The sequence below is a fragment of the Pongo abelii genome, chromosome 9, assembly GCF_028885655.2.
Source record: "Pongo abelii isolate AG06213 chromosome 9, NHGRI_mPonAbe1-v2.0_pri, whole genome shotgun sequence".
Lineage (NCBI taxonomy): Eukaryota > Metazoa > Chordata > Mammalia > Primates > Hominidae > Pongo > Pongo abelii.
Genome location: NC_071994.2, coordinates 20,397,195 through 20,419,654, shown reverse-complemented (window position 1 = coordinate 20,419,654; position 22,460 = coordinate 20,397,195). Strand labels below are relative to the sequence as shown.

General features: G+C 50.6%; 1 protein-coding gene across 1 annotated transcript; it reads left to right on the top strand.

The window, feature by feature from the left end:
• Nucleotides 1–531: 531 nt before the first annotated feature.
• On the top strand, nucleotides 532–20,931 carry F2 (coagulation factor II, thrombin). The gene is given in 14 exon segments (NM_001133379.1): nucleotides 532–644; nucleotides 1,027–1,190; nucleotides 1,851–1,875; nucleotides 2,119–2,169; nucleotides 4,524–4,629; nucleotides 4,726–4,862; nucleotides 7,217–7,531; nucleotides 7,855–7,983; nucleotides 8,084–8,210; nucleotides 9,360–9,527; nucleotides 10,028–10,201; nucleotides 10,745–10,926; nucleotides 20,473–20,543; nucleotides 20,690–20,931. Coding segments are annotated over 14 exon segments (1,872 nt in total). The 5' UTR covers nucleotides 532–565; the 3' UTR covers nucleotides 20,834–20,931.
• Nucleotides 20,932–22,460: the final 1,529 nt, after the last annotated feature.

Here is a 22,460-nt window from a genome sequence, read left to right as displayed (position 1 = left end):
CTGGTGCATCCTATGGCGAGGGGCAACTTCCATCAGGCCACACCTTTTATCTTCGTCTCTATTTTTGATATCTGTGTATTGTGATTATACAAACCCCCACATTGGCCTATATGCGCAGATCTGATTAAGAACTTAACGATATTCCATGGACGTTCCAATCCTAATCTCCTTTAGTCCTCGCAACAAAGTATTATTCCCATTGTATAGATGAGGAAACTGAGGTGCACAGAGATGAAAAGCAACCACCGCTGTATGTTAGGATTGGAGGGAGCTCCAGGAAAGTCTCATAGCCCCCCTGGCCAGAATGGGCTAAATCTCAGAGAGGGAGGGTGGGAGATGGGGGTGACAGTGACTTTTGTGACTCCTCCTAGACCATCCATCCCTGCTCCCAGGAGGACCTGTCCTCCCAGATGGTGGGGGTGGACAGGCGGACTATCTACCCACCCGTCCCCACGGCCCTGACCCTCTGACCTCACCCTCTCCGCTGATTTCTTCATGTTAGTTCAACATTAACCCAAAGGGGTCAGGACAGACAATTCCTCAGTGACCCAGGAGCTGACACACTATGGCGCACGTCCGAGGCCTGCAGCTGCCTGGCTGCCTGGCCCTAGCTGCCCTGTGTACCCTTGTGCACAGCCAGCATGGTAAGGGGGTGCTTGCAGGCTGGAACAGGCTGGAAGATTAGGGTGTGGGCCCGTGGGCCGGGGTCTCCTGGCTGGACAGAGCACACAGAGCTCGCCCCTAAGTAGGTCTCAGCCCCAGGCTGCCAGCTTAGGGAAGAAGTCAGGAGCTCAGGGCTGGAAAGAGAATGGCTGCTTCTCTCTTTCAATATAGGGAGCAGGCTGGGGGCAAGGGGCAGTGTAGGAGGGGCACACGGGGCCACATTTAGCAGCCTTCCAGGCACTTCCACCAGCCCAGACAGCCTCTCTCAGAAGCCAGCAGGGGAGGGTGGGCTTGCTTCCTGCCCCCACAATGGCCAAGACTGCCTGTTCCTGAGGCCGCTGTCCCATGACCCCCCCCTTACAGTGTTCCTGGCTCCTCAGCAAGCGCTGTCGCTGCTCCAGCGGGTCCGGCGAGCCAACAGCGTCTTTCTGGAGGAGGTGCGCAAGGGCAACCTGGAGCGAGAGTGCGTGGAGGAGACCTGCAGCTACGAGGAGGCCTTCGAGGCTCTGGAGTCCTCCACGGCTACGGTGAGCCTGGGCTGCTCGGACAGTGCCGGGGCCTCAGAGCTGGTCCAACTCTAGACACTTCCACAGAGAAGCAAGCGAGGAACACCACAGCCCCTTCGCTGCTCACAGCCTAATTTCAACTCTGAGCCCCTCCTCACGGAGCTGGCAAGAGGAGTGGCCTCAGCCTTTCCTGGGGGTCCCTGTGCCTGGACTGTGTCCCTGTGCAGCTCCATGACATGGGGAGGCCTCCACAGTCTTCAGACATCCGCCTGCCCTGGGGCTCTGTGTCCACATGGCCTCCTCAGCAGCAGCCTCCCACACCACCCTTGAGGGGTGGGACTCTGGGGAGGCCACCACAAGCCCCCAGGCTCAAGACTCAATGTTCCTGGAGCTCTGTGTCGCCTTTCGTGTCTGTAGGGCTCTGCCAGGGTCCCACGGCCCCCTCTCCTCCCATCTCCCCCAGCCTTGTTCGGTCTCAGTGTGTGTGTTGGAGGAACTCCCCTATCCTCAAATATTCTTCTCCTTTTGGAAACAAAAGTAGGAAACTGTGCCACAAGCCTCCCCAGAGCCTGCCCTCTGCGTGACCAGGGTAAAGGAAAGTGTGAGGAGGAGACATAACATTTACTAAAACAACACAAAACAGGAGCTGCCGTAGCCTTACTCCCAGCCCTTGTTTTTCAGGATGTGTTCTGGGCCAAGTACACAGGTGAGCACCAGGAAGGATTTGCCCCAGGAAGGGAGGCCTGGGGACCCCAGTGACAGAATTCTACCCGGAGAATCTTCTGCTGCACCCAGCCATCCACCCGTCCACCCCTTCCCCACTCCTTCCTCGGTCCCTCCCATCTGTCCGTCCATCTCTCTGTTTCTCACCAACATCCCATCCACCCTTGACTCCAGCCCATCCTGGCCATACCCCAATCCCAAAGGTAAACACCTGGGTCTTTTCCAGCTTGTGAGACAGCTAGGACGCCTCGAGATAAGCTTGCGGCATGTCTGGAAGGTGAGCAACTGACACGGGGTTGCGGAGCAGGACATGGAGGGGAGCCTGGGAGAAGAGCTCAGGGGTGGGTTTGGAGTGTGGCTGGTGGAGGCCGAGGCGGTCCCCAGCGTCTGACATTGCTCCCATTCCTGGGGTCAAGATGTCTCTTTGTACCTGGCTCTGTGTCTGGCATGCGAACAAATGAATGAATGAATGGACTAATGAAGTCATGCTTTTTGTTTTTTTTTATTTTGAGACAGAGTCTTGCTCCATTGCCCAGGCTGGAGTGCAGTGGCACAATCTCGGCTCACTGTAAACTCCACGTCCCGGGTTCAAGCAATTCTGTGCCTTAACCTCCCAAGTAGCTGGGATTACAAGTGCCCGCCACCACACCTGGCTAATTTTTGTGTTTTTAGTAGAGATGGGGTTTCACCATGTTGGCCAGGCTGGTCTTGAACTCCTGACATCGTGATCCGCCCACCTCGGCCTCAAAGTGCTTGGATTATAGACATGAGCCACCGTGCCTGGCCATGAATTCATGTTTAAGGCTTCATTCTCCTTTGCCTGACCCGAGTCTTCTGCCCCCACCTAGTCAGAGCTCTGATGATGTCACATTCCCCTTCGAGCTTTAGGTGTCACTGCACCAAACAGGAACCCAAACCCCCAGCTGCTCTGACACCAAGGACTTCCCTAAATGTGCCAAGGTGTTTCTAGCACCTGGCCCTGCATATGCTGTCAATTTCCTCTGGAGCAACCATCACATCTACTGAACACTTCTCTATCCTTCAAGGACTGCTTCAAATGTCGCCACTTTTGCTGAGACTTCAGGGAGCACCCTCCCTCCTGCACTGTGTTCTGAAGGCACCTTTAGCACGACAAAAATGGAACTCTTTGTTTGTTTATAAGAGACAGGGTCTCCCTTTTTTGCCCAGGCTGGTCTTGAACTCCTGGGCTCAGGAAATTCTCCCATCTCAACCTCCCAAAGGAGTAGGCTTACAAGTGTGAGCCACCGCGCCTGGCTGCCGTACTTTCATTTTTTTTTTTTTTTTTTTTGAGATGGAGTCTCGCTCTGTCGCCCAGGCTGGAGTGCAGCAGCGCGATCTTGGCTCGCTGCAACCTCCGCCTAGCGGGTTCAAGCAATTCTCCTGCCTTAGCCTCCTGAGTAGCTGGGATTACAGGCACACACCACCATGCCCAGCTAATTTTTTGTGTTTTTTAGTAGAGACGGGGTTTCACCATTTGGCCAGGCTGGTCACAAACTCCTGACCTCAGGTGATCCACCAGCCTCGGCCTCCCAGAGTGCTGGGATTACAGGCGTGAGCCACCGTGCCCAGCCTCATATGTTAAATTACGTACTCAACAGACATTTTACAAAGTTCCTGCTATGTGCCAGGCACTATATGAGGTGCTGGGGATTTTAAGAGAATCAAATACAGTCTCTGCCTTCAAGGAATTCACAGTCTCAAAAGAGAACAAAAATACAAAATATTAAAATGATTGCGGCCGGGTGTTGTGGCTCAAGCCTGTAATCCTAGCACTTTGGGAGGCTGAGGTGGGCGCCCAGGCCAGGGGTTCGAGACCATCCTGGCCAACATAGTGAAACCCCCACCTCTACTAAAAATATAAAAATTAGCTGGAGTGTGGTGGCACGCGCCTGTAATCCTGGCTACTAGGGAGGCTGATGGGGGAGAATTGCTTGAATCTGGGAGGCAGAGGTTACAGTGAGCTGAGATCATGCCACTGCACTCCAGTCTGGGCAACAGGACTCCATCTCAAAATAAATAAATAAAAATAAAAATAAATAATTAAATAAAGTGATTGCAAGAAAAGTTCTGTTCAAGGCACCAGCAGAACACAGGAAAATGAGTGTCTGGTTTGCCAGAAGAATGAGAGGTGGCTTCCCAGGAGAGGCAGAGTTCTGCCTGGCCTGGTGGGATGCATGGATGAACAAACAAGCGGGCATTCCAGTCAGAAGAAACAGCCCGTGGAAAGACCCAGAGGCATGAGGAGCCGAGCTAGCAGGGACAGGTAGACCAGGGCCAGTTGAAAAGGACCTTGGTCACTTTTTCATCCTGCTGGCCAAGGGAGCCGCAGAATGGAAGCTCCATGAGGGCAGGGCTGTGACTGTCCTATTGGTTGATGTGTGCTGAGCACCCGACAGTGCCTGTCACATGGTGAGCACTCAGCAAATATTTGGAGGCCACTGTTGAGTGAATGGGAGAACTGCTGGATGTAGAGGAGGAGGGGGCTGGGTGAATGCAGGTTAAGGATTATGGACCTGCATGAGCTTGGAGGCGGGGGATAGACAGAACTTTGCAGGGAGAGAGGAAATAAGTCCCCAGGCTCCAAGGCTGACCAGGGTGGGGTCTCCGCAGGTAACTGTGCTGAGGGTCTGGGTACGAACTACCGAGGGCATGTAAACATCACCCAGTCAGGCATTGAGTGCCAGCTATGGAGGAGTCGCTACCCACATAAGCCTGAGTGAGTGAGGGGCCGGCCTTCCCACCAGGGGCTGAGAACAGGGAGCAAGGATATCTCGAACGCAACAGCCTCCTGTTGGGCAATTTCCTGTTCCAGAATCAACTCCACCACCCATCCCGGGGCCGACCTGCAGGAGAATTTCTGCCGCAACCCTGACAGCAGCACCACGGGACCCTGGTGCTACACTACAGACCCCACCGTGAGGAGGCAGGAATGCAGCATCCCTGTCTGTGGTAAGCTGGGAGCAGTGGGGCGGCCCATGGCCAAGGCCCGGGGGTTTCATGGGGCCTGGCAGCCTGGGATGGGAACCAAGAATGCTGGCTACCCGGGCACAGTGGCTCATGCCTGTAATCCCAGCACTTTGGGAGGCTGAGGCAGGCAGATCACCTGAGGCCAGGGTTTGAGACCAGCTGGGCCAACATGGCAAAACCCCGTCTCCACTAAAAATACAAAAATTGCCATGCGTGGTGGTGGGCACCTGTAATCCCAACTACTCAAGAGGCTGAGGCATGAGAATCGCTTGAACCCGGGAGGCGGAGTTTGCAGTGAGCTGAGATCGTGCCACTGTACTTCAGCCTGGGCGACAAGAGCAAAACTCTGTCTCAAAGAAAAAAAAAATAGGTGCTGGCCACCTTCAGAGCTGGCGTCAGTCATTCAGACCATATCTGTGCCTGTTGCTCAGTAAAGTCAGGGAATCAGGGGATCTGAGTGGGGGGATCTGCCAGCCTCCTCCTCCCCTCCCCACTCTTCACTTCCTTATGGTCCAGGCTATGGCTCATTCCAAACATGCCTCCTTTCTGATCAAGGCACTCCTCCCTCCGGGAAGCCTTCCCTGGCCATGTCAGTCCACAGGCCCTGTTCCGAGTATCACAGAGCAAGCCTTGTGCAGTTTGGCCCTGCAGGATTCTGTCATTATTATTTTCCCTGGTGTGTTAAGTAGCTACAGCCACCCCTTCCCGGAGGCAGACCACAATAAGCATTTCTTTTTCCCATGAGGGTTGGCAGGCGTGGCTGCACTCGCTAATGCGTCTGTAGGGTCAACGGACGGAGGTTGGCCCTGGCTGGGTGGCTCTGATTCAAATAATGGGTCCAGCTGAGCCTGGCTCCTCGTTGAGGGCTGGGCCTAGATCTGCTCCACGTGCGTGCGTTCATGCTGGGGCTAAGGCTGAAAGACAGAAGGTACCTGGGAAAACTCTTCTTATGCTGATGACAGACAGAGAAAACAATGAACAGAAAAGCGTCTTCTGTCCTGAAGGCCTAGGCTGGGAACAGGCACAGTCAGCCCACGTTCCATTGGCCAGAGCAAGTATATGTTCAAGGCCAGGGTCAAGAGGTAAACTACACCTCAGCCTGTAAAGTCACAGAGCAAGGGATATGGATGCGGGCAGGCGTAAAGAATTTGTGCCGGTTACCAGTCCACAAACATGGGTTAGTGTTTGTTCTCTAGGCATCCCTGTCGGGCCCATTGCTTGTTCCTGGGGTTGGTCTTTTTTTTTTTTTTCTTTCTGAGATGGAGTCTCACTCCCTTGCCCAGGCTGTTGGATTGCAGTGGCGCTATCTCAGCTCACTGCAACCTCTGCCTTCTGGGTTCAAGCGATTCTCCTGCTTCAGCCTCCTGAGTAGCTAGGATTACAGGCATGTGCCACCACTCCCGGCTAATTTTTCTGTATGTTAGTGGAGACGGGGTTTCACCATGTTGGCCAGGCTGATCTTGAACTCCTGACCTCGTGATCCTCCTGCCTTGGCCTCCCAAAGTGCTGAGATTACAGGGGTGAGGCACTGCACCCGGCCTTTTTTTTTTTTTTTTTTTTTTTTTGAGATGGAGTCTCACTCTGTCACTCAGGCTGGAGTGCAGTGGCATAATCTTGGCTCACTGCAACCTCCACCTCCTCGCTTCAGGCGATTCTCTGCCTCAGCTTCTCATATAGCTGGGATTACAGGCACACGCCACCACGCCTGGCTAATTTTTGCATTTTTAGTAGAGACGGGGTTTCTCCACATTGGACTGGCTGATCTCGAACTCCTGTCCTCCGGTGATCTGCCCAGCTCGGCCTCCCAAAGTTCTGGGATTACAGGTGTAAGCCACTGTGCCTGGCCCCTGGAACTGGTCTTATAGCAAGTTTATCCCAACAAAAACAGCTACTATTTACTCCCCAACCCCCATACACACGCACACACATTGATGATAAATAAGTTGCAGGCTTGCAGAAATTGACCCATCCAGGTGAACAGCCTAGTGATCCCAGCAAGCGTCCTGCTGTGCCGCTATAAAAACACGGCTCCTCCAGCAACTCCAGGCAGCTACTACCAGTTAATTACAGATGGCCCAGGAGGCCAAACCTGGTTACTATCTCTGGTTTGTTATGTGCCAGACACTTATGCTGTCTATTTTGTTTAATCCTCTCAACAAAACTACAAGAGTGGCATTAGTAACCCCCTTAAAGGCAGACAGACAGAAGCCCAGAGAGGTTAAGTAACCTGAGGTCACACAGGCAGAAAGCAGCAAGACCGGGGTTCACACCCCTGTCTGTTCCGGTCCATGTGTGGTCTCACTCACTCTGCTGCCTCCTGGCCCCTCACCCACCAGGCCAGGATCAAGTCACTGTAGCGATGACTCCACGCTCCGAAGGCTCCGGTGTGAATCTGTCACCTCCATCAGAGCAGTGTGTCCCTGATCGGGGGCAGCAGTACCAGGGGCGCCTGGCGGTGACCACACATGGGCTCCCCTGCCTGGCCTGGGCCAGCGCACAGGCCAAGGCCCTGAGCAAGCACCAGGACTTCAACTCGGCCGTGCAGCTGGTGGAGAACTTCTGCCGCAACCCAGATGGGGATGAGGAGGGCGTGTGGTGCTATGTGGCCGGGAAGCCTGGCGACTTTGGGTACTGCGACCTCAACTATTGCGGTGAGCTGCCCGGGTAGGGGGCCTGAGATGCAGGGACAAATCCTGGTGGGAATAACAACAGTCGCTTCTGCATATTGAACGCTTACCGCATTGAGTGCGCTCATTACAGCCTTACAGTAACCAGGTGGGGGTAAGGTCCTGTGCCCATTTCACAGATAAGTACACTGAGGCCCCAGGAGGTTATTGCCTAGTAGCCCAACTGTGCATGCACGCTTAACCTCTGCACCAAATGGCCTCCAAGGCCTGTAGGGGAATTGGGGGGATCTAGGGGATGGGTGAGGAATGGCCCAGCCCAGTCCCAGCCGGTGCCTGGGTCCCAACAGAGGAGGCCATGGAGGAGGAGACAGGAGGTGGGCTGGACGAGGACCCAGACAGGGCCATCGAAGGGCGTACCGCCACCAGTGAGTACCAGACTTTCTTCGATCCGAGGACCTTTGGCTCGGGAGAGGCAGGTGAGGTAGTGGGCATCCGAGGGGATGCGGGGCTGCGGGGCTGTGGGGCAGCGGGGCTGGTGGCCAGGACTTGCCCCTCACTGCTTGGCTTGCTCTGCAGACTGTGGGCTGCGACCTCTGTTTGAGAAGAAGTCGCTGGAGGACAAAACCGAAAGAGAGCTCCTGGAATCCTACATCGACGGGCGCATTGTGGAGGGCTCGGATGCAGAGATCGGCATGTCACCTTGGTGTGTCCTGGAGCCCTGCGCTACCATTCACTCCTGGGGGCAGGTGTGCTGCTGGCCCCCCACCCTCAGGCCCTGCCCGCAGGCCTGGACTTTACAGATGACAAGAGCTGAGCATCCAGGATCCCACCAACTCCACACAGCAGCCACATGAGATGGGTTGTTTACTTCTTTTTTTTTTTTTTTTTAGATGGAGTCTTGCTCTGTCACCTAGGCTGGAGTGCAGTGCCGCAATCTCGGCTCACTACCGCAATCTCAGCTCACTGCAACTTCTGCCTTCCGGGTTCAAACGATTCTCTTGCCTCAGCCTCCTGAGTAGCTGAATTTACAGACATGCGCCACCACACCCGGCTAATTTTTGTATTTTAAGTAGAGACAGGGTTTCACCATGTTGGCCAGGCTGGTCTTGAACTCCTGACCTCAAGTGATCCACCTGCCTCAGCCTCCCAAAGTGCCGGGATTACAGGCATGAGCCACCACACCCGGCCCATGGGTCCTTTATTTCTAAGCAGATGGTAAAGCTGAGACTCACGGAGCTGGTGGCTCACCTCCGCGCATTGCTAATGGGTTTGAATCCAGTTCTTCTGATTCCAGAGCTGTGCTACGCTATGTGAACTCTGGACTGGAAGGACCTAGTTAGGGGGTGCAAAAAGCAGGAGGCAGGTCAGGCGCAGTGGCTCACCCCTGTAATGCCAGCACTTTGGGAGGCCAAGACGGGAAGATCACTTGAGGGCAGGAGTTCGAGGCCAGCCTGGGCAAAATGGTAAAACCCTGTCTCTACTAAAAATGCAAAAATTAGCCAGGTATAGCAGCACGTCCCTGTAGTCCCAGCTACTAAGGAGGCTGAGGCGGGAGGATCGCCTGAGCCCAGGAGGCTGAGGCTTCAGTAAGCTGTGACTGTACCATTGCACTCCAGCCTGGGTGACAAGAGTGAGACCCTGTCTCAAAAAAAAAAAGTGTGAGGCAGCCCCTCAGCATCACACGGAGGTTCCAGGCCCCAGGCCCCAAAGGCGGCCAGCCCAAACTTGGATCTGGACCCCAGAGGCAGCTCTGCCCAGCTGGGTTCTTAGACCTGGGATTGTTACTTCTAGGGCTGGTGTAGAGGCAGCCCCCTCACCCTCAGCTCCTAATGCTTCCTGCTGCCCCTCCCAGGCAGGTGATGCTTTTCCGGAAGAGTCCCCAGGAGCTGCTGTGTGGGGCCACCCTCATCAGTGACCGCTGGGTCCTCACCGCCGCCCACTGCCTCCTGTACCCACCCTGGGACAAGAACTTCACCGAGAATGACCTTCTGGTGCGCATTGGCAAGCACTCCCGCACCAGGTACAGAACTGGTGGCCCGTGGGTGTCTGGCAGAGGTCTGAGTCCTCCAAAGCGACCATGAGGGGCCCTGGTGGCTCCGGGACACATAGGATGTTCTGTATATCCCCCAGAATATGACATCCCAGCAGTCTCTGCTGGAAAGTCCATTTGGTCACGTCCTGATTGAGGCTTGGAGCTGCGGGGAGAAATCCGTCTGTCTTCTGGTCCCTCCAACACCAGGATATAGTCCATGTGGGAGTCTCTGAAAATAGAGTCTGTCTGGACCAGGGCGTGCAGCCTGTACCCCTGTTCCCGTCCTCCTGGCTGGCTGACTCCAAAGCCCTGCACGGCTTTAGGCCCAGGAAGAAACAGCCAGGGGGCTGCCACGGCAGGAGCCAGCCCTATCCCCTCCCTGGTGGCCTGCAGGACACCCTGTCTCCCAGACCCCAAGGGCAGGCAGTTTCCTGCTCCTTGCTGGGTGAACCTGCAGCTTCTCCATTTCTCTCTTGGGGTCTCTGCAGGTACGAGCGAAACATTGAAAAGATATCCATGTTGGAAAAGATCTACATCCACCCCAGGTACAACTGGCGGGAGAACCTGGACCGGGACATTGCCCTGATGAAGCTGAAGAAGCCCGTTGCCTTCAGCGACTACATTCACCCTGTGTGTCTGCCCGACAGGGAGACGGCAGCCAGGTGGGCCACCAGATGCTTGTTAGCTGAGGGGCAGAAGCTGAGTTCTGGGCCTGGCTCTTGATACCAAGTAGCCTTGCAGGAGCCCCTTTCCCTTTTCCAGGCCTCGGTTTCTTGGAGTGAACCCAAAAGTTCTTTTCAGCACTGGCGTTTTATTTTTTTATTTATATTTATTTATTTACTGACGGAGTTCCACTCTTGTCTCCCAGGCTGGAGTGCAGTCATGCGATCTCGGCTCACTGCAACCCCACCTCCTGGGTTCAAGCGACTCTCCTGCCTCAGTCTCCTGAGTAGCTGGGATTACAGGCTAATTTTTGTATTTTTAGTAGAGACTGGTGGGTTTCACTGTGTTGGCCAGGTTGGTCTCGAACCCCTGACCTCAAGTGATTCACCCGCCTCGGCCTCCCAAAGTGCCGAGACCACAGGCGTGAACGTCCGTGCCCAGCCAGCACTGGCGTTTTAGATTCTGGTCTCTAAGAAATGGTGTTGGGCCAGGTGGCTCCTGTGGGGGTTGGCTCTCACTAGGCCCTTCTTCCTTCCCCAAAGCTTGCTCCAGGCTGGATACAAGGGGCGGGTGACAGGCTGGGGCAACCTGAAGGAGACGTGGACAGCCAACGTTGGTAAGGTGCAGCCCAGTGTCCTGCAGGTGGTGAACCTGCCCATCGTGGAGCGGCCGGTCTGCAAGGACTCCACCCGGATCCGCATCACTGACAACATGTTCTGTGCTGGCAAGTCTGTGTGGGGCGGGCTGAGGGAACAGTGGGGCCCAAGCTGGGAGAACTGAGTTGTGCCTGGGTTCAAGCCATGTGACTCTGAGCAAGTTGCCTAACCTCTTGGTGGCTCAGTTTCTTCCTCTGTAAAATGGAGGTAAAAGTCTCCATCCCATAAGGTTATGGGAGGGTTAAATGAAGTAGCATATATTAATGTACTTGGCATAGTATCAGTCACCAGTGAGCTCAGATAGCAGCAAGAGGCTGTGGGTAGGGAAATGCCATTCATTCAGTCACTCAGCAAATATTTATCGAGCGCCTATCACATTCCAGGCAGCGTTCTAGGGTATACAGCAGGGACCCAGACCGACAATGTCTGTGCCCTCAGAGAGCTTCCTTCCTAGGAGGAGGGCACGTCCATAAACAGATCTAAAACAGCAATCCCTGACCAGTGCTGTGAAGAAAAATGAAGCACGGGGAGAGAGAAGGGCTGATGAGGTGGGCTTCTAAATAGGGTGGCCAGACGAGGCAGGCAGATCACTTGAGGTCAGGAGTTCAAGACCAGCCTGGCCAACATGGTGAAACCCGGTCTCTACTAAAAATACAAAAATTAGCCGGGCATGGTGACGCATGCCTGTAATCCCAGCTACTCAGGAGGCTGAGGCAGGAGAATTGCTTGAGCCAGGGAGGCGGAGGTTGCAGTGAGCTAAGATTGGGCATCATTGCACTCCAGCCTGGGCAACACAGCGAGACTCCATTGATCGATCAATCAATCAATCAATCAGGTGGCCAGAGAAGGTTGGAGAAGGCCTCCCTGAGAAGGTGATGTCTGGGCAGGGACTGGAAGAGGGGAAGGAAGGAGTGAGCAGGCATGTCTAGGGGAGGAGCACTGCAGGCTGGGGGCATGGCAGGCGCTAAGGCCCTGAGGTGGGAGCACACTTGGCTTGTCTGGGGAGCAGCAGGGAGGCCTGGGAGGCTGAGGAGGGGCAGCAGTGGGTGAGGGGAGAGAGGGGGGCAGGCAGAGGACAGCCACTTCCTTTAGGGCCTGGAAGGACTTTATTGAGTGAGATGGGAAGTTATTGAGGGGCTTGAGGCAGGTTAAGAAATGATGTGACTGACTTTAAAAGTAAAAAATAAAAAAATTTAGTGTAATTTCAGACTCACAGAAAAGTTGCAAAAATAATACAAAGATTTCCTGTATACTGTCATCCAGATTGTCCTCCATTCTGTGGATGTGTGGGAGTTTGTATATATATATATATATATGCATAGTTTGAGAGCAAATCGTGAATATGGTTTCTTTTTACCCATAAATACTTGAGTATTTCCAAAAAAAAAAAACAAAAAACAAAAAAAACCCCAGGGATGTTCTCTTATGCAACCACAATACAAATATTAAAACCCGGAAATTTTTTTTTGACATAGCTTTGCTGTCACCCAGGCTTGAGTGCAGTGGCACAATCTCGGCTTACTGCAACCTCCTCCTCCCAGGTTCAAGCGATTCTCCTGCCTCAGCCTCCTGAGTAGCTGGAATCACAGGCATGTACCACCATGCCTAGCTAGTTTTTGTATTTGTAGTAGAGACAGGGTTTCACCATGTTGGCCAGGCTGGTCTTGAACTCCTGACCTCAGGTGATCCACCTGCCTTGGCCTCCCAAAGTGCTGGGATTACAGGTGTAAGCCACTGTACCCGGCCAAAACCAGGAATTTTTTTTTTTTTTTTTTGAGATGGAGTCTTGCTCTGTTGCCCAGGCTAGAGTGCAGTGGCATGGTCTCGGCTCACTTGGAATTACAGGTGCCTGCCACCACGCCCGGCTAATTTTTTGTATTTTTAGTATTTTTAGTTGCGATGGGGTTTCACCATGTTGGCCAGGCTGGTCTTGAACCCCTGACCTCTGGTAATCCACCCACCTCGGCTTCCCAAAGTGCTAGGATTACAGGCGTGAGCCACAGCACCTGGCTCAAAACCAGGAAATTAATGATGATACAATATTATTGTCTAATCTATAGACCTTATTCAAATTTTTGTTAGTCTTACTAATGTCTTTTATAGGAAAAAAAAAAAAAAAGGTGTTTCTCACCCAGGATTCAATGAAGGATCTTTCTTTGTCTTCTATGACCTTGACATGTCTGATGAGTAGAGTCCAGTTATTTTGTACACTGATCCTGAATCCGGGTTTGTCTAAGGTTTCCTTATGGTCAGGTTCAGGCTCAGTGGTGCCATGTCCTCCTCGGTGCATCCTGTTAACTGGCACGTGAGAACAATTTGTCTCATATGTGGTGAGTCTAACTCTGACCTCTTGAGGAAGGCAATGTCTGCCAAGTTTCTTGCTGTAACTTCTGTTTTTCCCTTTGTAATTAATAAGTATCTGCTAAAGAGATACTTTGATTTTTTTTTTTTTTTTTTGTGATGGAGTCTCCCTCTATCACCCGGGCTGGAGTGAGTGGTGTGATCTCGGCTCCCTGCAACCTCCATCCCCCGGGTTCAAGTGATTCTCCTGCCTCAGCCTCCCAAGTAGCAGGGATTACAGGCATGTGCCACCACACCCAGATAATTTTTGTATTTTTAGTAGAGATGGGGTTTCACGATATTGGCCAGGATGGTCTCGAACTCCTGACCTTGTGATCCGTCTGCCTCAGCCTCCCAAAGTGCTGGGATTACAGGTGTGAGCCACCACACCTGGCCTACTTTGGTATTTTGTATTCTGTTTGCATCAAAACCTTCTCCCAACTAGGGTGACTACCAAATGGCACTTATCTAATTCTGTCATTCCTTCTACATTTGTTAGTTACTTTATTGCTTTCCTTCCTTTCATTCTATCAGTGTGGACTTAAGGATCCTTACTTTATTCTAAGGGTTCACCTTTTTTTTTTTTTTTTTTTTTTTTTTTTGAGATGGAGTTTCGCCCATGTTGCCCAGGCTGGATGGAGTGCAGTGGCGTGATCTCGGCTCACTGCAATGTCTGCCTCCCAAGTTCAAACAATTCTCCTGCCTCAGCCTCCTGAGTAGCTGGGATTACAGGCATGCGCCACCACGCCTGGCTAATTTTTTGTATTTTTAGTAGAGACAGGGTTTCACCATGTTGGCCAGGCTGGTCTTGAACTCCTGACCTCAGGTGATCCGCCCGCCCCGGCCTTCCAAGGTTCTGGGATTACAGGCGTGAGCTACCGTGCCAGGCCATACTTTGTTACTACTGTTATTTTTTCTGATGCTCAGATGATCCCAAGTTTGGCCTGTGGGAGTCCCTTCAAGCTGGCTTCTGTGACTTGGGGAGATGTTCTGTCATTCTTTGAGTACTTTCTTTCTTTCTGGCATAGCAAAATGTTTCAGGTTAATCCTACTTTCCTGACTGTAGTGTTGGAACCAGCCATTTCTCCAGGGAACCCCTGTGGTGAAGAGTGGAATTTAGAACTGAGATCTGGGTGCTGGCGTGTGCACATTGCTAGTGGGATGTCATTACTTCTAGGCTCTCTTAGTGGACAGAACCAGAAAAAAATTATATGATGCATATACCAATATCTCTATCATCTATATAAAAAACCGTGAGTTCCTACTGAAACCTCCAATTCCATTCTAACACCACAGGATTAATTTTAGCTTTTCCTTTTCCATATTTGTAACTCTCTGTTGACAGTAAGAAATCTGACCCTCATTATCTGTAATGCATTTGCCTGTTTGAACAATACTAGAATATAGTTTCAAAATCCTCCATCCATAACACTATTAAAACCGATCCTATGGCTGGGCTTGGCGCACTGCAGCCTCTGCCTCCTGGACTCAAGCCAACCTCCCACTTAGCCTCCTGAGTAGCCAGGGCTACAGGCACACACCACCATGCCAAGCTAATTTTTGTATTTTTTGTAGAGACTAGGTCTCACTGTGTTGCCCAGACAGGTCTTGAACTCTGAGCTCAAGTGACCCACCCAGCTCGGCCTCCCAAAGTGCTAGGATTACAGGTGTGAGCCACCATGCCTGGCCCCTCCTAGTAAATTTTTAGAAGTGGTGTTGTTAGGTCAAAAGGCAAACATGTATGTCATTTTTTAGAGATTTTTAAATTTCTTTCCATAAGGGTTGTACCAGTTTGCATTTCCATCACAGTGTATGAGAATGCCTGTTTCCCCACAACCTTGCCAAAAGAATGTCACAGTTTTAAATTTTTACCAATCTGAGAGGTGAGAAATAGTATCTCAAAATTGTTTTAATGGACATCTTTCAAATTGAAAATGAGGTTGAACATCGTATCGTATGATTAAGGACCTTTTTTTCTTTTTTTTTTTTTGAGATGAAGTCTCCCTCTGTCACCTAGGCTGGAGTGCAATGGCATGATTTTGGCTCACTGCAACCTTCGCCTTCTGGGTTCAAGTGATTCTCCTGCCTCAGCCTCCCGAGCAGCTGGGACTCCAGGCGCGAGCCACCATGCCCAGCTAATTTTTGTATTTTTAGTAGAGACAGGGTTTTACCAGATTGGCCAGGCTGGTCTCAAACTCCTTACCTCGTGATCCTCCCGCCTCGGCCTCCCACAGTGCTGGGATTACAGGCATGAGCCACCACGCCTGGCCTAAGGACCATTTTTATATAATTTTTTTTTTGAGACAGAGTCTCGCTTTGTCACCCAGGCTGGAGTGCAATGGTGCAATCTTGGCTCACTGCAGCCTCCACTTCCCTGGTTCAAGTGATTCTCCTGCCTTAGCCTCCTGAGTAGCTGGGACCACAGGTGCGTGCCTGGCTAGTATTTGTATTATATAATTTTTTTGTGAATTGTTTCTTCATGGTTTTTTGCCCATTTTTTGGTCCCTTATCAATTTTTGTGAGTTCTTCGTATTTATATTAGGCCTTTATTTGTGATATACATTACAAATGTTTTCTCCTAGTTTGTCAGTTTTTTTAACCTCATGTATAATTTTTCTGTCCATGCAGTTTAAAAAATTACCAGGTAGTCAAATTTATCCATCATTTATTTTATTAAATCTGGATTTTGAATCAGAGTTAGATAAACTTTTCCTGGCCGGGTGTGGTGACTTACACCTGTAATCCCAGCACTCTGGGAGGCTGAGGTGGGGGATCACCTGAGGTCAGAAGTTCAAGACCAGCCTGGCCAACATAGTGAAACCCTGTCTCTACTAAAAATACAAAAATTAGCTGGGCGGGGTGGCTCACGCCTGTAGTCCCAGCTACTCAGGAGACTGAGGCTGGAGAATTGCTTGAACCTGGGAGGCGGAGGTTGCAGTGAGCAGAGATCGTGCCGCTGCACTCCAGCCTGGGCGACAGAGCAAGACTCTGTCTCAAAAACAAAACAACAGAAAACAACAACAGAAAAACCTTTCCTGATAGCTAGGTCATTGAGGAATTCACTCATGTTTTCTTCTAGTACCTGATTTCATTTTTCTGCAAGTACCTGATTTCATTTTTCTGCACTTAGATTCCTGACTCATATGGAGTTTATTTTTGTATCTGATGTGAGGCATAGATCTAATTTATCATTTTCCAAATGGCTAACCAGCTGTCTCTAAACCGTTTATTAAAAATTATTGGCCAAGTGCGGTAGCTCACACCTGTAATCCCAGCAGTTTGGAAGGCTGAGGCAGGATTGCTTGAGGCCAGGAATTCAAAACCAGCCCGGACAACATAGCAAGACCCTGTCTCTACAAGAAAATATTGGTCAGGTGCGGTGGCTCACGCCTGTAATCCCAGCACTTTGGGAGGCTGAGGCAGGTGGATCATGAGGTCAGGAGATAGAGACCATCCTGGCCAACATGGTGAAACCCTCGTCTCTACTAAAATACAAAAAATTAGCTGGGTGTGGTCGCGCACGCCTGTAGTACCAGCTACTCAGGAGGCTGAGGCAGGGGAATCACTTGAACCCAGGAGGAGGAGGTTGCAGTGAGCCGAGATCACGCCATTGAACAGAGCAAGACTCCATCTCAAAAAAAAAAAAAAAAAAAAAAAGGAAAAAGAAAATATTTTACAAATTAGCTGGGCATGGTGGCATGTGCCTTGTAGTCTCAGCTACTTGAGAGGCTGAGTTAGGAGGACTGCTTGAGCCTAGGAGTTCAATACTGCAGTGAGCTATGACCGCACCATTGCACTCCAGCCTGGGTGACAGAGTGAGACCCTGTTTCTATTAAAAAAAAAAAAAAAAATCGGCCAGGCGTGGTGGCTCACGCCTGTAATCCTAGCACTTTGGGAGTCCAAGGCGAGTGGATCACCTGAGGTCGGGAGTTCAAGACCAGCCTGACCAACATGGAAAAACCCCGTCTCTGCTAAAAATACAAAATTAGCCAGACATGGGGGCACATGCCTGTAATCCCAGCTACTCGGGAGGCTGAGGCAGGAGAATCACTTGAACCTGGGAGACGGAGGTTGCAGTGAGCTGAGATCCCTCCATTGCACTCTAGCCTGGGCAACAAGAGTAAAAACTCCATTTCACCAGGCGCGGTGGCTCACACCTGTAATCCCAGCACTTTGGGAGGCCGAGGTGGGTGGATCACAAGGTGAGGAGTTTGAGACAAGCCTGGCCGACATGGTGAAACCCCGTCACTACTAAAATACAAAAAATTAGCCAGGCATGGTGGCGTGCACCCGTAGTCCCAGCTACTTGGGAGGCTGAGGCAGGGGAATCACTTGAACCCGGGAGGAGGAGGTTGCAGTGAGCTGAGATGGCGCCACTGCACTCCAGCCTGGCGACAGAGTGAGACTCTATCTCAAAATCAGTCAATCAATCAATCAATCAATCAGTCTATCTTTGAACTGGTGATTTGAGATTTCACCTTTATCACATTCTAGATTGTATTTTATTTTCATTTATTTATTTGAAATATAGACAAGTTTCCCTATGCTGCCCAGGCTGATTTCGAACTCCTGGCTAGGCTCGAGCAATTGTCCTGCCTTGGCCTCCCAAATTGCTGGGATTACAGACGTGAGCCACCATACCTGACCTAGGTTTTATTTTTTAGTTTTATTTTTTCCTGCATCCAGCTAATTTGACTTGATTTGTAGAGACAGGGTCTTGCTATGTTACCTAGGCTGGTCTCGAACTCCTGGGCTCAAGTGATCCTCCTGCCTTGGCCTCCCAAAGTGTTGGGATTACCAGCATGAGCCACGGTGCCCAGCCCCACATTCTAGATTTCTATGGATAGAGTATGCTTAAGGATGAGTATGTTTCTGGACGTTCGACTTGGCTTTCCTGGTCTGTTGTCTGTCTGTGCACAGCGTCACATTGTTTTAATGATAGAGGCTTTAGCGTACATAGCTGGGAAGGCTAATGTTCTCTTTTAGTTTTTCTTTCCAGTGTTTTCCTGGCAATTCTTGCATGTTTGTTTTTCCATATGAACTTTAGTGTCAACATGTCTAGGTCTATAAAAAAGCTCGGTGGTATTTTTATTGGGATTATGACACTTTAATAAATTAACTGGGAGAATGGACATATTTTTGATGTTGAGTCATTTTATCCAAGGATAAGAAATGTCTTCCTATTTGTTCAAGTCTATTATTGTATCTTTCTTGACTGCTGCAATGTATTCTCTTATAATTTTTTCTCTTGGCATCTTATTTTATGTATTTGTAATATCTTATTTTTCTTGAGTAAATTAGCTAATGGCTTGCCGGTTTTCTCAAAACAAATATCTAGGGATTTGATTTATGAAATTATTAGGCCTATTATTTTTCTTTTTTTTGAGATGGAGTCTCACTCTGTCGCCCAGGCTGGAGTGCAGTGGCACAATCTCAGCTCACTGCAACCTCCACCTCCTGGGTTCAAGTGATTCTCCTGCCTCAGCCTCCCCAGTAGCTGGGATTACAGGTGCACGCCACCATGCCCGGCTAATTTTTTTATACTTTTAGTAGAGACAGGGTTTCACCACGTTAGCCAGGCTGGTCTCGAACTCCTGACCTCGTGATCCGACCGCCTCGGCCTCCCAAAGTGCTGGGATTACAGGCGTGAGCCACCGTGCCTGGCCTTTTTTTTTTTTTTTGAGACGGAGTCTCGCTCTGTCACCCAGGCTGGAGTGCAGTGGCGCGATCTCGGCTCACTGCAAGCTCCATCTCCCAGGTTCACGCCATCCTCCTGCCTCAGCCTCCCGAGTAGCTGGGACTACAGGTGCACACTGCCATGCCCAGCTAATTTTTTGTATTTTTAGTAGAGACAGGGTTTCACCGTGTTCACCAGGATGGTCTCGATCTCCTGACCTTGTGATCCGCCTGCCTCGGCCTCCCGAAGTGCTGGTATTACAGGCGTGAGCCACCGCGCCTGGCCAGACCTATTATTTTTTCTATTGTGGTTCATTAATTTCTGCTTTTTTCTCTTAAAAAGTTTGCTTACGTTTTTGTCTGGTTTACTTTGCTGTTCTCTTGCTAGCTTTTTTTTTTTTTTTCAGATAGGGTCTTGCTCTGTTGCCCAGGCTGGAGTGCAGTGGCACAGTCATAGCTCACTGCAGCCTTGAAATCCTGGGCTCAAGCAATCCTCTTCTTGCTTCAGCCTCCCACGTAGCTAGGATCACAGGTACATGCCACCATGTCCGGCTAATTTTTTTTTTTTTTTTGAGATGGAGTCTTGTGCTGTTGCTCAGGCTGTAGTGCAGTGGTGCAGTCTCGGCTCACTGCAACCTCCACCTCCATCTTCCAGGTTCAAGCAATTCTCCTACCTCAGTCTCCTGAGTAGCTGGGATTATAGGCGCACACCAGCATGTCTGGCTAATTTTTGTATTTTTAGTAGAGACAGGGTTTCACCATGTTGGCCAGGCTGGTCTTAAACTCCTGACTTCATGATCCACCCGCCTTGGCCTCCCAAAATGCTGAGATTACAGGTGTGAGCCACAGCACCTAGTGAAAGTGTGGTTTTTCTGTGTAGGTTTTACTGTTGTTAGTGTTGTTCTGTATTGTTTGTAGAGGATACATGGGGAGATTTGGATAAAAGCAACTACCATTATTATCCTCATCAGACTTGTAGGTCTTTTTAATTTTTTTATTTTTAATTTAAAATTCTTTTCTTGGTCTTTTATTATTAATTAATTTTTTTGAGACAGGGTCTCACTCTGTCACCCAGGCTGGAGTGTGGTGACATGATCACGGCTCACTGCAGCCTTAACCTCCCAGGCGCAAGTGATTCTCTCAGCCTCCCGAGTAGCTGGGACTACAGACATGTGCCACCATGCCCAGCTAATTTTTTGTAGAGACAGGGTTTTGCCATATTGCCCAAGCTGGTCTTGAACTCCTGAGCTCAAGTGATCCACCCGGCTTGGGCATGAGCCACCTCCCTTGGCCTGATCCAACTTTTTAAAAGCACTATTCTGCCTGTTGGGTGGAGAATAGATTGTAGGTGGGCAAAGAATGAAGGAAACTAGTGGTTCAGGAGCTGGAGCTAGAAGTGGTGAGAAGGGGTTGGATTTGGGGTCTATGTTGAAGGTAGAGCTGACAAGATTTGCTAGGATTGGATGTGTAGGGTGAGGAAGTGAGGACAGCAAGAATGACTGGAGGGTTAAGTGGACTCTCACCAGCTGTGTCTCGTGAAGGGGCGTGTCTGGGCTATGAGCTATGCTCCTGAGCACAGATGGCTGTTCTCTCTCAAGGTTACAAGCCTGATGAAGGGAAACGAGGGGATGCCTGTGAAGGTGACAGCGGGGGACCCTTTGTCATGAAGGTAAGCTTCTCTAAAGCCCAGGGCCTGGTGAACACATCTTCTGGGGGTGGGGAGAAACTCTAGTATCTAGAAACAGTTGCCTGGCAGGGGAATACTGATGTGACCTTGAACTTGACTCTACTGGAAACCTCATCTTTCTTCTTCAGAGCCCCTTTAACAACCGCTGGTATCAAATGGGCATCGTCTCATGGGGTGAAGGCTGTGACCGGGATGGGAAATATGGCTTCTACACACACGTGTTCCGCCTGAAGAAGTGGATACAGAAGGTCATTGATCAGTTTGGAGAGTAGGGGGCCACTCATATTCTGGGCTCCTGGAACCAATCCGGTGAAAGAATTATTTTTGTGTTTCTAAAACTATGGTTCCCAATAAAAGTGACTCTCAACGAGCCTCAATGCTCCCAGTGCTATTCATGGGCAGCTCTCTGGGCTCAGGAAGAGCCAGTAATACTACTGGATAAAGAAGACTTAAGAATCCACCACCTGGTGCACACTGGTAGTCCCAGCACTCGGGAGGCTGAGGTGGGAGGATCGCTTGAGCCCAGGAGGTGGAGGCTGCAGTGAGCCACTGCACCCCAGCCTGGGTGACAGAGTGAGACCCTGTCCCAAAAGAATCCACCATCTTCAGAGCAGGGCCAGGTGAGAGAAAAGATGGCAGATTGAATTTACAGGCATTCATAGGCATTTAAGATGTTCCACCCTCTGGGTTTTAATGGATTATCTCATTTAATCCTCACAAGAGGTAGCTGAGTAAACTAAGATTTGGAGAAGTACCTTGTCCAAAGTCACATAGCTAAGAAAGGTCAAAGTAGGACTTCAAATATAGAAAATATTGAGTGAGGCCAGTGCTTTTTTAGTTAACTCCCTACATCTTCCCCCATATCATTAAAATGATGTCCAATCAGGTAGGGCATGGTAGCTAACACCTGTAATCTCAGCAATTTAGGAGACTAAGGTTGAGGCTAGGAATGCGAGATCAGTCTGGGCAATGTGGTGAGACCCCAAAAAATAAAATTAGCTGGGCGTGGTGGCATGTGCCTGTAGTCAAGTTTACCTGGGAGGATCACTTGAGCCTAGGAGGTTGAGGCTGCAGTGAGCCATGATCACGTCACTACACCTGCACTGCAGCCTGGGTGACAGTGAAACCCTGTTCATAAATCAGGGCCGGGCACGGTGGCTCAAGCCTGTAATCCCAGCACTTTGGGAGGCTGAGGCGGATGGATCACAAGGTCAGGAGATCGAGACCATCCTGGCTAACACGGTAAAACCCTGTCTCTACTAAAAATACAAAAAACTAGCCGGGCGTGGTGGCAGACACCCGTAGTCCCAGCTACTCGGGAGGCTGAGGCAGGAGAATGGCATGAACCTGGGAGGTGGAGCTTGCAGTGAGACAAGATTGCACCACTGCACTCCAGCCCGGGCAACAGAGTGACTCTGTCTCAAAAAGAAGAAGAAAAAAAATCAGGTCTGGCTGGACGCTGTGGCTCACACCTGTAATCCCAGCACTTTGGGATGCTGAGGCAGACAGATCATGAGGTCAAGAGATCAAGACCATCCTGGCCAACATGGTGAAACCCCAGCTCTACTAAAAATAAAAAAATTAGCTGGGTGTGGTAATTAGCTGGGTGTGGTGGCACACGCCTGTGGTCCCAGCTACTCGGGAGGCTGAGGCAGGAGAATCGCTTGAACCCGGGAGGCAGAGGTTGCAGTGAGCCAAGATCGCGCTGCTGCACTCCAGCCTGGTGACAGAGTGAGACTCCATCTCAATAAATTGATAAATAAGAATCAGATCTATGCTGGGTGAGAGCAAAACTCCATCATCTCAAAAACAAACAAAACAAAACAAAAAAAACAAACGTCCTTTGACAGTATTGTGGGATACAGTAGATAGGAGCATAGTCCCCACCATCAGATTTCC